General features: G+C 43.0%; 1 protein-coding gene across 23 annotated transcripts in view; it reads right to left on the reverse strand.

Moving 5' to 3' along the window:
- Nucleotides 1–12404, reverse strand: part of DYSF (dysferlin) — a 225932-nt gene that overhangs the window by 23090 nt on the left and 190438 nt on the right. For all 23 annotated transcript variants that reach the window (XM_018055066.1, XM_018055062.1, XM_018055052.1 and 20 more), the window contains 3 exons: nucleotides 7289–7417; nucleotides 6819–6974; nucleotides 1547–1638 (listed from right to left, as the gene is read on the reverse strand). In XM_018055066.1, coding sequence (XP_017910555.1) covers nucleotides 1547–1638; nucleotides 6819–6974; nucleotides 7289–7417 — 377 coding nt within the window. The remainder of the gene's footprint in view (nucleotides 1–1546; nucleotides 1639–6818; nucleotides 6975–7288; nucleotides 7418–12404) is intronic.

The raw sequence follows: 12404 nt of genomic DNA on the forward strand, positions 1-12404 counted from the left end.
GCCCCTCCTCCCCTCTGCCTACCCCTGCCCAAGGTGTACATGCTGTGCCCAAGGTGGACCCTCCGGCCGTCTCACGTGCTCTTGACAACTCATGAATGCGCGTTCTGGTTACCAACTTGAGACAGTGGGTTTCTAGCAAAGTGGACTGTCTGAACCCAAGCGGGGAAGTGGCCTGCCTACCGTGGTTTCCACTCAGGGAGTGAGGAAGATCACCTCATAGAACAGATGTTTATAGGAAACTGGTAGACAAAATCAGAGTTGTCTTTGATTATGTCCCATGCCTAGGGCTGGTCAACACGTGGGTGATAGAAACAAAGAGCTTCTGCTGTGGACTTGGGAGGCTTGGACCACAGGGCAGGTGATCATGATCTGGGGGCAGATGGCAAACAGCGAGGAAGAGGCGTGTTCTACACTCACGCTCCAACCTTGCCCTGGGCCCTGTGTGGTCCCCTCAGCCTGGGGCCCCATGCCAGCCACGCGCACCAAACAGGGTTCCTCTCTCACACCTGCCATCCTCCCCGCAGCCCTGCCCTCCAGTTCCAGCTAGGCAGTGACTCATCACTGGCCAGGGCCGTTTCCCCTCCAAAAAAGGCATGACACTGGTTCATGAATCCAGTGTGCTGCTTGACAATATCAGTACATGCCTTCTCCAACAGGCGCTAGAGAAATAGCCACCAACCTCTCTCAAGATTCTCTTTTCTATACATGGGACTTCCCAGGCAAGAATACTGGAGTAGGTTGCCATTTCCTTCTCCAGGGGATCTTCCCAACCCAGGGATGAAACCCATCTCCTGCACTGGCAGGTGGGTTCTTTACTGCTGAGCCACCAGGGACGCCCCTTGACTAAAATAAGCTCGCATCCAAATAGCAAGCAGGTCAGAATGCCTGGGAGCTAGTCCCTGCAACCAGCACTGCTTCTTCCTTCCTCATTCTTAGACTTCAGGAAGTATTTCACTCCCTTAAGTCCACGTCCTTTTACTATCTGCCACAAACGAACTAGGAATAATAAAAGAAAATAATTACTAGATGTAACAGGAATCCTGATCTAGATCCTAAAACAGTAACAGGACATTCATGGGGAAATTGGCAAAATCCTAAGAAAGGCTAGAGTTTAGTTAATAGTAATGCAATAATATCAATTTCTTAATTTTGATACATGTTAGGTAAGATGTTAATGGTGAGGGAAATTGAGTGATGGGTATACGAAAACTTTACTGTCTTTGCGATTTTCCTGTAAATCTAAAATTATTCCAAAGTAAAAGTTGATCTGAAAAAAATAAAAAAAAAAGAGAATAAGGAGCAAATGTATGCTCTGGCTTTCCATTTAAATTTCTGATCTTCGAGGTAACTGTTTAACTAGGAGCTTCTGCAAGGACTTAAGGAAGAGGTAGCTGAGGTTACACCCCCACAGACATGCAAGATTTAGGGAACAAAGCTTTGCTCCAGGAGACAGGGACTTCCCAGCAGCAGCCACATCTCTCCCACTGGGCTGTGGGTTATTCCAGACTGGCACCTCCACCCCAAGCCCCAAGCCACTCCAACTTACTTTCCAAATACAGGCTCCAGAGTACAAGGGATATAGTTGTCCTGGTCACTCACCGATTTCTTCCCTATGGAGATCTTGATGTAAGGATCACACTGCAGGAAGAGAAGGAAACACTTCGGTGAAGTCACCTCCCCAACACGTCTCTGAGACTCCTTCACTGCTTTGCTCCCAAAAGGGTCGGGGGCCCAAGAGAGTTGGAATCCCCTGGGTATACCTCCTGAAACCCTTAGGAATCTGAGTCCTCTGATGACTAGCCTTACTATGGTGACACTTTCAAAAGAACACCACTCTATGCTGAAAGCCAAGAAGAATAACAGAGCTCTTTAGGTTTTCTTGAAGGGGATGACCAGAGTCTTCTCACGACTTCCAACAGATAGAATTCCTAAACAGCCTTCCCGGACAGCTTTGCCTGTCCCTCAAGTTTCATACTCGGGATAGCTATGAAATCCCTCCCTCACTCCCAGCTCTGTTGTGCTCTCGTTCACCTTTTCATTCTCTGCCCGGCCTCCATGCCCCCAACCAGTGAGCTGCCAACCACATTCAGCCCCAGAAAGTGAAATGAAGTCCAGGCCCTTCAGTTCAGTTCAGTCGCTCAGTCGTGTCTGACTCTTTGCGACCCCATGAATCACAGCACGCCAGGCCTCCCAATCCACCACCAACTCCTGTTGTTCACTCCAGCTCACATCCGTCGAGTCAGTGATGCCATCCAGCCATCTCATCCTCTGTCGTCCCCTTTTCCTCCTGCCCCCAATCCCTCCCAGCATCAGAGTCTTTTCCAGTGAGTCAACTCTTCACATGAGGTGGCCAAAGTACTGGAGTTTCAGCTTTAGCATCATTCCTTCCAAAGAAATCCCAGGGCTGATCTCCTTCAGAATGGACTGGTTGGATCTCCTTGCAGTCCAAGGGACTCTCAAGAGTCTTCTCCAGCACCACAGTTCAAAAGCGTCAATTCTTCGGCAATCAGCTTTCTTCACAGTCCAACTCTCACATCCATACGTGACCACTGGAAAAACTATAGCCTTGACTAGATGGACCTTTTTGGCAAAGTAATGTCTCTGCTTTTAAATATGCTGTCTAGGTTGGTCATAACTTTCCTTCCAAGGAGTAAGCATCTTTTAATTTCATAGCTGCAATCACCATCTGCAATGATTTTGGAGCCCCCAAAAATAAAGTCTGACACTGTTTCCACTGTTTCCCCATCTATTTTCCATGAAGTGATGGGACCAGATGCCATGATCTTCGTTTTCTGAACGTTGAGCTTTAAGCCAACTTTTTCACTCTCCTCTTTCACTTTCATCAAAAGGCTTTTTAGTTCCTCTTCACTTTCTGCCATAAGGGTGGTGTCATCTGCATATCTGAGGTTATTGATATTTCTCCTGGCAATCTTGATTCCAGCTTCTGCTTCTTCCAGCCCAGTGTTTCTCATGATGTACTCTGCGTGTAAGTTAAATAAGCAGGATGACAATATACAGCCTTGACGCACTCCTTTTCCTATTTGGAACCAGTCTGTTGTTCCATGTCCAGTTCTAACTGTTGCTTCCTGACCTGCATATAGGTTTCTCAAGAGGCAGGTCAGGTGGTCTGGTATTTCTATCTCTTGAAGAATTTTCCACAGTTTATTGTGATCCATACAGTCAAAGGCTTTGGCATGGCCAATAAAGCAGAAATAGATGTTTCTCTGGAGCTCTCTTGCTTTTTCAATGATCTAGATGTTGGCAATTTGATCTCTGGTTCCTCTACCTTTTCTAAAACCATGCCCTTAGCCTAAGTATTTTCCCCTCATTTTTTAAATTACAGTAAAAGTTATATCAATAATATACGTCAATCTTAACATATAGTTAGATGAGTTTTGACGAATGTATATGTAGCAGTACTCTTTACCATCTGAGCCACCAGGGAAGCCCATATGTAGTATATAAATTCATATTATATACACATAGAATATATACATATACATTGTAACATATACATATATATCATGTATATGCATAGTATATATACATATGCATTAGTGAAATATTTCATAGTTGATATATATATATAGTATATTCAGAGCATATATATGTGTGTGTGTGTGTGTATCTGTGTAACCAACAAACCAATACATGACTCAAAATACAGAACATTTCAGTCACCCCAGAAAGCTTCCTCATTCCTCCACCCAATCACTCTTTACCCCATGAGCAACCACCATTCTAGTTTCTATTGTTGTTTCTACTAGTCGTTTCCAACTCCTGTGGCCCCACAGACTGCAGCACGCCAGGCCTCCCTGTCCCTCCCTGTCTCCCAGAGTTTGCCCAAGTTCATGTTCATTGCATCAGAGATGCCATCCAGCCATCTCATTCTCTGATGCCCTCTTCTGCTTCTGCCCTCAATCTTTCCCAGCATCAGGGACTTTTCCAATGAGTCGTCTGTTTGCATCAGATGACCAAAATACTGAAGCTGAAGCTTCAGCATCAGTCCTTCCATTGAATATTCAGGGTTTATCTCCCTTAAGATTGACTGGTTGGACCTCCTTGCTGTCCAAGGGACTCTCAAGAGTCTTCTCCAGCACCACACAGTTCAAAGGCATCAGTTCTTTGGCATTCTGCCTTCTTTACTGTCCAGCTCTCACAATCCATACGTGACCACTGAGAAAACCATAGCCTTGACTATAAAGACCACTGTCAGCAGAGTAATGTCTGTTTTTCAACACGCTGTCTGGGTTTGTCGTTGCTTTCCTGCCAAGAAGCAATTGCCTTCTGATTTCACGGCTGCAGTCACTGTCCACAGTGATTTTGGAGCCCAAGAAAAGGGAATCTGTCATTACTTCCACCTTTTCTGCAGTATTGGGGCCAGATGCCATGGTCTTAGTTTTTTTAACATTGTCTTAAGCCAGGTCTTTCAATCTCCTCTTTCACCCTCATCAAGAGGTTCTTTAATTCCTCTTCATTTTCTGTGATTAGAGTGGTGTCATCTGGATATCTGAGGCTGTTAATGTTTCTCCCATCTATCTTGATTCCAGTTTATAACTAATTTCTATTACTATAGACTAAAGGTTCATTAACATCACATAAATAAAAGAATATACAATAAAATAATAAAAACAAGAAGCAGCTGCCACTTGCCAGGCCAGCAGCCCCATCGTGCACACCACCCCAACACGCGCTTCGAGCCTCTGCTCCAGCAGTGGAAATGGGGTGCCCACGTCCTCCACACTCCCAGTCCACTCCCCCCTTAGGACAGGATGAGTGGGGGCCAGGCTCATACCCCCAGAAACACACCAGTTTGAGTGACATATGTGATGGGGCCAGGCTGGGGTCCTGTCTGTGACCTCTGCCTCAGCCGATAGAAGGGGAGAGAAATGGCCAGATGTTTTCAGCCCAACCCAGCCTCCTACGAGCAGCGGCATTCCCTCAACTAGCCTCAGAAGCAGCCAGGGCCAGAGCGCTTGGGTCAGTCTCGGCACCAGGAAGGCCTGAGGTGTAAGAACTTGACCACAACCACATCTTGGAGGCCGTGGATGGTGCCTGGGCTGGGACTGCTCCATCCGACTCTGTGATCTCCCAGCAGGGCAATGGAGCTTTTCTCGCCTTGAAGAGCAGGGCCGCAGGGATGGGACACCAGGGCCCTCCCACAACCTAGGACACAGGCTAGGCCTGCACCTGTTTAAAGGGACACTCGAAGACCCTAGCTCGCACGTCTGAACCCCACCGACCCTCACTCTGCCCCACCTCTTCCTCTTTCTCTCTCTTCCCAACAACACTCTGCCCCTGCCCCCGTTTCCCTGCAGCTCCAGACTCAGGCTCTCCCTTAGTCCCACTCCTTCACGCAACAGTCAGGATTAGAGTAAGTCAGGGCAGTGCCCAACTCAGGCATAAAATTTAAGGGAAGGGCAAAAAACTTTAGTAATCAAGATAAATATTTTAATGTGATAGTTTAAAAATTAAAATCAATACCAACATGGGAATGCAAACTAGTACAGCCACTATGGAGAAAAGTGTGGAGATTCCTTAAAAAATTGCAAATAGAACTGCCTTATGACCCAGCAATCCCACTGCTGGGCATACACACAGAGGAAACCAGAATTGAAAGAGACACGTGTACCCCAATGTTCATTGCAGCACTGTTTATAATAGCCAGGACATGGAAACAACCTAGATGTCCATCAGCAGACGAATGGATAAGAAAGCTGTGGTACATATACACAATGGAGTATTACTCAGCCATTAAAAAGAATACATTTGAATCAGTTCTAATGAGGTGGATGAAACTGGAGCCTATTATACAGAGTGAAGTAGACCAGAAAGAAAAACACCAATACAGTATACTAACACATATATATGGAATTTAGAAAGATGGTAATGATAACCCTGTATGCAAGACAGCAAAAGAGACACAGATGTTTAGAACGGACTTTTGGACTCTGAGGGAGAGGGAGAGGGTGGGATGATTTGGGAGAATGGCATTGAAACATGTATACTATCATGTAAGAAACGAATCGCCAGTCTATATTCAATACAGGATACAGGATGCTTGGGGTTTGTGCACGGGGATGATCCAGAGAGATGATATGGGGTAGGAGGTGGGAGGGGGGTTCAGGATTGGGAACTCATGTACACCCGTGGCTGATTGGTATGGGAAAACAAATACAGCACTGTAAAGCAAAATAAAGTAAAAATAAAAATTTTTTTTAAATTTTTTGAAACAAAAAATAAATAAAATCAATACCAACAGTCCATGATGAACAAAACATCAAAATTTTGGATAAAGACAGGACCAAGATTATTTATTTTTCCTTCTACTCCAGCCTCCACCATGGCCAGGCCAGCACAGCTGCCCATCACGCTCCGTCCCTCCTTCTTGCCTTCCCACCCCACCCTTGAAAGTCCCACCAACACCATTAATGTCCCTTGTCCTTATGCCTTATCCTTGTGCTAAACCTATGCTAAGCAGTTTGCTCCCAAACTTTTCCCAATGTTTTTAACTCCTAAAATATGGTTTTCTTCTCCCTCCCCACCTATTAAAACTTCATCAACCCTTAAGAATTCTATTCCTTCTAGGAAGTCTTCCGTATTATCCCAAAGTTGTGTGCTGCCTTTGGGCTTTTCTGACCTCCTGGAGCACTTGGCCTTGATAGAACTCCAACACCGTAACATCTCAATTTTGTATATGTTTGTTTTCCCACTTACTGTGAACTCCCTGGGGCAAAGATTATATCCAAATTCTGCAGCCTCTGGATTCCCTGGCCTGCCATTTACTCTAGGGGAGGTGAGAGCTCCGGGGATGTTACCTTCCCATTGGGATCCTTGGGCTGCAGGCCAAATGCTCGGATAATGTAGACACGGACCAGGCATTCCTGGGGCCCCTGGGAAGCCAGCTGGTGGAACTGCCTCGGGGGCAAGGGGATGGCTGGGTCTTCTGGGAGAGGATAAATTTTGAAGAGTCCCTGAAAAGAAGGAGGGGTCAGCTTTCACTTCCATCATCATTGTCACCAAGACACTCAGCACTACGTCCATCACTCCCAAGTCTGTCAGAGTCATCACCACTGTGATTATGAAGCCCAGTGCAATCCCATCACCCCCATCAGATTCTGCATCAACAGCATCAACGCCACCACCACCACCTCCATCACCCACATAGCCACATCTCAGCACTGGGGTCATTACTGATATTACTACAGTACTTCTGCCCCTCCTTCACTCATTGCTGCTACTCCATAGCTGGGACCCCTGGGCTAGAGACATGTCCTCAAGGACTTACCTTAAACTCCCCAATGACTGATGGGTCTTCAGTCTCCTCCTGAGTCTTGCCCCGGTAGAGCTTGAAGGTATTACAAAAGTCAGACAGGCCCTCAAAGGCCTTCACGTTCTCCAGGGGTGTGTCATAGACCTGCCACGTGTGGGGATGAGAGAGGGGGACAAGGCAAAGAGAGAAGAGGGACAGCAGGGAAAAAGGAAGCATGACAGAGTTCGAATAACAGAAGGGACAGAAAGAAAAACGGCGGGGGGACCAGAAGCAGTTTCGAGAAAAAAAGCCAAGAGGAGGGCAGGTTGGTGGGGGTGGGTGGAGGGAAGAGGGGGGACCAGGAAGAGAGGCAGAGAAGGAGAGGAAAAGGATGCAAGTCATGGAGATGAGACGAGCAAGAGAGAGGGGGGAAAACAGAAGGAAGACATTTGTTCAGCGCCATTGAAAAACAGGGTTTTCTGATTAATCCAATATTCTGAATACCCAAGAGTCATCATCTACATGAGTGGTGCATTTCTTGAGAATAAGATCACAGTTAAACACATAAATGAAAAGTTAACTAACTTTTTATTGGAACATCAAAGACAGAACTCTAGAAAATTCACAAGTCAGCAAAATGCTGACTGCCCAGGATGTCCAAATGGCAGTGAATCAAATTTCTCTCCTCTCAACAGCCAATGATTTTTACTTGTTAGAGTAGTGCTTAGATTTAAATGAAGCAGTGGTTTTCTAATATACATGATAAAATGTACATAACTAATAGTGAGATTAACCCACTTAACATGCGTGCTTAATTGGTGTATCTGAAACTGACCAGCAGGACAGTCGGCCCTCCAGATCTGCAGATTCCACACTCAGTTGCTTATTTCTGCTTCTAGTTTTATTATCTTCTTCTTCATATTATTTTAAGCATTTTTTTCCTTCTAATTTCTTCAGTTGAAATTTTAATTCCTCTTTTCCGATAAGGAAAACACTTAAAATTGCTACTGCCTTAGCATTGCCCCGTTTATTTTGATATATAATGTTTTCATTTTCCTTTTCTTGGCATTCCATAATAATAGTCTCATTTTTACTTTTTTAATCTAAGAGTTAAATGTATAGTTAGTTTTCAGCCTTTTGTTTTAATTAACATAAGTTTTCAAGGCTATAAGCTTCCTCTGAATACATCTTTAACTGTAACCACTAAGGTCTAACATACAGTATTTTATCATTGCTTCCCAAATATTCCACAGTTTTTTTCAATATATTCTCTTTCACCAAGAATTGTTAGGAGAGAGTTGCTTTCTTTTTAATTTTTCAGATAGAAGTTTTTTTTTTTACTTTTGAGCTTGTTATTAATTTCTAATTTTAGGGCCTTATAATCAGAAAACATTGTCAGTGGTACTTCCATATTTTAACTTTGTTACGATTTTCCTTATGGCTTATTACATGGTCAGTTTTTATTGCTTTTATTCATTTTATGGAGTATAATTGCTTTACAACATTGTGTTAGTTTCTGCTGTGCAGCAAAGTGAATCAGTTATACAAATATCCCCTCGTTTTTAGATTTCCCTCCCGTTTAGGTCACCACAGAATAATGAGTGGAGTTCCCTATGCTAGACAGTAGGTTCTCATTAGTCATCTATTTTATACGCAGTAGTGTATATATGCCAGTTGTGTAAATGTGCCATAGGGGTGTCTCTATTTTCAAGCCACCAGGTTCAATCAGGCTAATAATTCTTTTACTAATAATTACTCTGGTATTCTAGAGTGGGATTATACAATGCTTGTCCTTTTGCAACTAGCTCATTTCACTTAACCAATGCCTTAGAGACTCACCCATGTTGTAGCACGTGTCAGAATTTCCTTCCTTTTTAAGGCTGAATAATATTCCATTGTATGTATATATCATATTTCGTTTATCCATTCATCAGTCAATGGACATTTCGGTTATTTCCACATTTCGTGTAGTTTTAAATAATATCTGTCAATTCTCCTTATGTCTATAATACGACTATCAGTGTCCTGACTCTCTGTCCCATCCTCTTTCATCCTTTATTCCAATTCATCCCCTAGGAGCCCCTCGAAACAGGCTCCTGGGAGCCATGCTACCTGGCTCCTCAGTGTGTATACCTGTGTGTCTAGCCATTATGCATGAAGGGCAGCTTGCCTGAATGTCAAACCTCTGGGTCACCTTTTATTTTCCTGATGATCTTACACATGGTGCTTTGACGTCTTTGAGAATTAAATGCCATAGAGAAAGTGAAGCCACTTTGATTTATTTCCTTTTCTTAAGTATTTAAATTTTTATGGAGGGAGAAGATATGGCTATTCAAAGGATTTTTTTTCTTTATCTCTAAAGTTCAGTAACTACACTGGAAATATGTCCCAGAGTTGACCAATCTGGGTCAATCTTTTCTGACGTTCTGACATAGCAGAACTTCTAATGTGCAGATTCAAGTATTCTTTCAGTTCTGGTGAAGTTTTATTAAACTATTAACTGTTTGCTTAATTTCATTGTTTTGGCTGTCCTCCTCAGAGACTCCAATTATGCAAATGTTGGATATCCTTTCCCTGACTACTAATATCTGTCACTTTCTCGGCATCCTTTTATAATTACTTACTTCCGTTTCATTCTGTCCCCTGCGTCCCTTCCTGTGTTTTCCAACATGGCCATTCTGCCCCATGCTCCTTCCAATTTCAAGTTTTCTTCTTCTTTCCTGGATCCTACTTGCTCACGTTTCACCTCTTCTCATCTCCTCATCCCTTGAGTTCTTTCATTTCTGTTTGCATTCACACTGCCCTGTTTCTAAAAAGTTCACAGCGAAGTCTTTCATCTCATCGGCTCCTTGGAGAACCTTTTCTGGTGGGTATATATCCTCTTCTTTTGCTTAAGTTTTGTTTTACAGTTTCTTTCCTTTTTTCCTTAGATTTTTAAAATAATTCTGTACTATTTCTTTTCTTATTACTTGTCACTAAATGGGTTGAATTTTCTTGACCAGTTATTTCCTTAGTTCCCACAACAGAGGCAGGCTGCTCCCTATAAATATGGCTCATCCATGTGATTCTTGTGTAACTCCACCTTCTTTATTTCTCTGAACCAAACCAGATCTAAGAGGCTTTTGCCACCAGCCTGAACCTGTCTCCAAATTTCCCATGTCCATTATTGTGAACAAAGAATATAATTTTTATGTTTTATATTTTTAACTGTCATGAAAAGTTTCAAGCACACACAAAAGTAAAGAGAACAGATAATAAGTCCCCATGAGTCCACAAAGTCTGTCTTAAGTAATTATCAGCATTCTTTCATTAGGAAGCATGAGGGTTTCTGAAGTCTGCTACCACCGTGACCTTTCATCATTTTCGTGCATCTTCTCTTCATTTACAGCCGAGTGGCTTTTACCCAATCTCAGTTGCCTTTGGACAGCTCTTACATGTATTTTGGAGTCTGCGGGTTTTATTTGTTTCCAACTTTTACTGAAAATGAAGTTTGTGGGTTTGAATGATTTCCAAGAGAAAAAGGGAAAAACGCTGACTTATGCAGGCATGTTCATACTGGAAGTCCCAATAAAATATTTTTTAAATTTCCAAGTGGTTGGTCTTTTTGTTTAAACTTTTGTTATTAATTTCTCATTTTAGTGCATTTAAATCTGCCTTGTATGATTTCTGTTTGGGGTAACTTATTACTAAACTAATATGTGATCAAGTTTTGTAAGTGTTCTCTGAGCATTAGGAAAAATGTATTTTCTAATTTTTAATTATTTTTATTCTCTATTTTAAAGCTACTCGATGTAGCTTAGAAAGTGTTTGCCTTGTTATTCATATCTTTCATTTCCTTATTTATTGATTGCCTATTTCATCTAAGAAAAAGGTACATTAAAATCCCACTGCAACTTTAATTTCTGCAATTTCATACTTTCACATTTATTAATTTATATATTCCTATCCACTTTTGCTTTAAGGATTTCTAAGCTTTACTGTTCCATACATTAACGTTTGGAATTTTTGCACTAAGATGTACATCTTTTATTTATACAAAACACTCCATTTTGCTTCCTTTGCTTTTGACTTTAGTTTCAATTTGTTTCCCCTTTCTTTGCACTTATTTTGTTTGCCGAAACATTTGCTTTTTTAGCCATTCTAAATTGTATTGCCTTAGAAGTGTCTTTGAAAGGTAGCATAAGGAAATTTTACTTTCGCTGTAGTCTAAGAGTCCTAATCACTTAGTAAAAGAGTGTGGCCCATTTTTATTTATAGGAAAACTAGCATTTATTCTTTGTCTGTTGTGTTTTTATATGATTTAGTTTCTTCTATGCCTTCTTGCTGTATCTTTCGTTTTCTATCTTTCCCTATCGAGACCATAGTTGTCTTTTCCCCTCTATGATAAGTGATTTCCAAGATATGATTTGTTTCCCTTACCCATTGTGTACTCCATTCTCTCCATAATGCTACAACGCTATTTTTCAAAGACCCATGTTGGTGGTGGTGGTTAACAATCCCTAAAGGATCAGTGTCTCTTCCAGGTCTGCTTCCTCCCCAGAAACAGGTTGAACGCATTTTGTTTTTAAAGAACCCATTTTCACTTGGAAACTGCCAGAGATCTCTCTCCTCAGAGAGGTGGGCTGGGTGCCAGTTCAGCATCCGGCGTCTAAGGAACCCGTGAGGGTGCCTGGGCCATGGGCCACCCTGGCAGGAGTCCTCATTCTTACATGGCTTTTCTCATTCTTTTGGCAAGGCCACAGGACCACATGCCAGACTTAATGTGTCGGGCCTTCTTCCTGGTACATAAATAGTTCTGTCTCTTTGCCCAGCCTCATACACCTACCTACCAAGTCAACAAAGGACTTGCGGCCTGGGAAGGCCTGAGCCTTCTGACCGCTGGTGCCCTGAGGCTCATCTCTGCCCCTCCAGGTCTCCAGGTACAATCACACAGGGGCCTCCAGTGTGCCAGAGACAGCCCTTGCCACCCTGTGAGATGGCCTTCCAGAGTGACCACCCACCACTTCAATGACCCTCAAGCTCCCTTCATCCAGTCCCCTTTAGGGAGCTCCTTGGGGTTTTCTCGCGTGTCTGACAACCTTTGCCCCTCTTGTTCTCTAGGAAAGGCTGCCAGGCTTAGCAAGTGAAAATACAGGACACTCAGTTAAATTTG

Source organism: Capra hircus, chromosome 11, assembly GCF_001704415.2.
Source record: "Capra hircus breed San Clemente chromosome 11, ASM170441v1, whole genome shotgun sequence".
Classification (NCBI taxonomy): Eukaryota; Metazoa; Chordata; class Mammalia; order Artiodactyla; family Bovidae; genus Capra; species Capra hircus.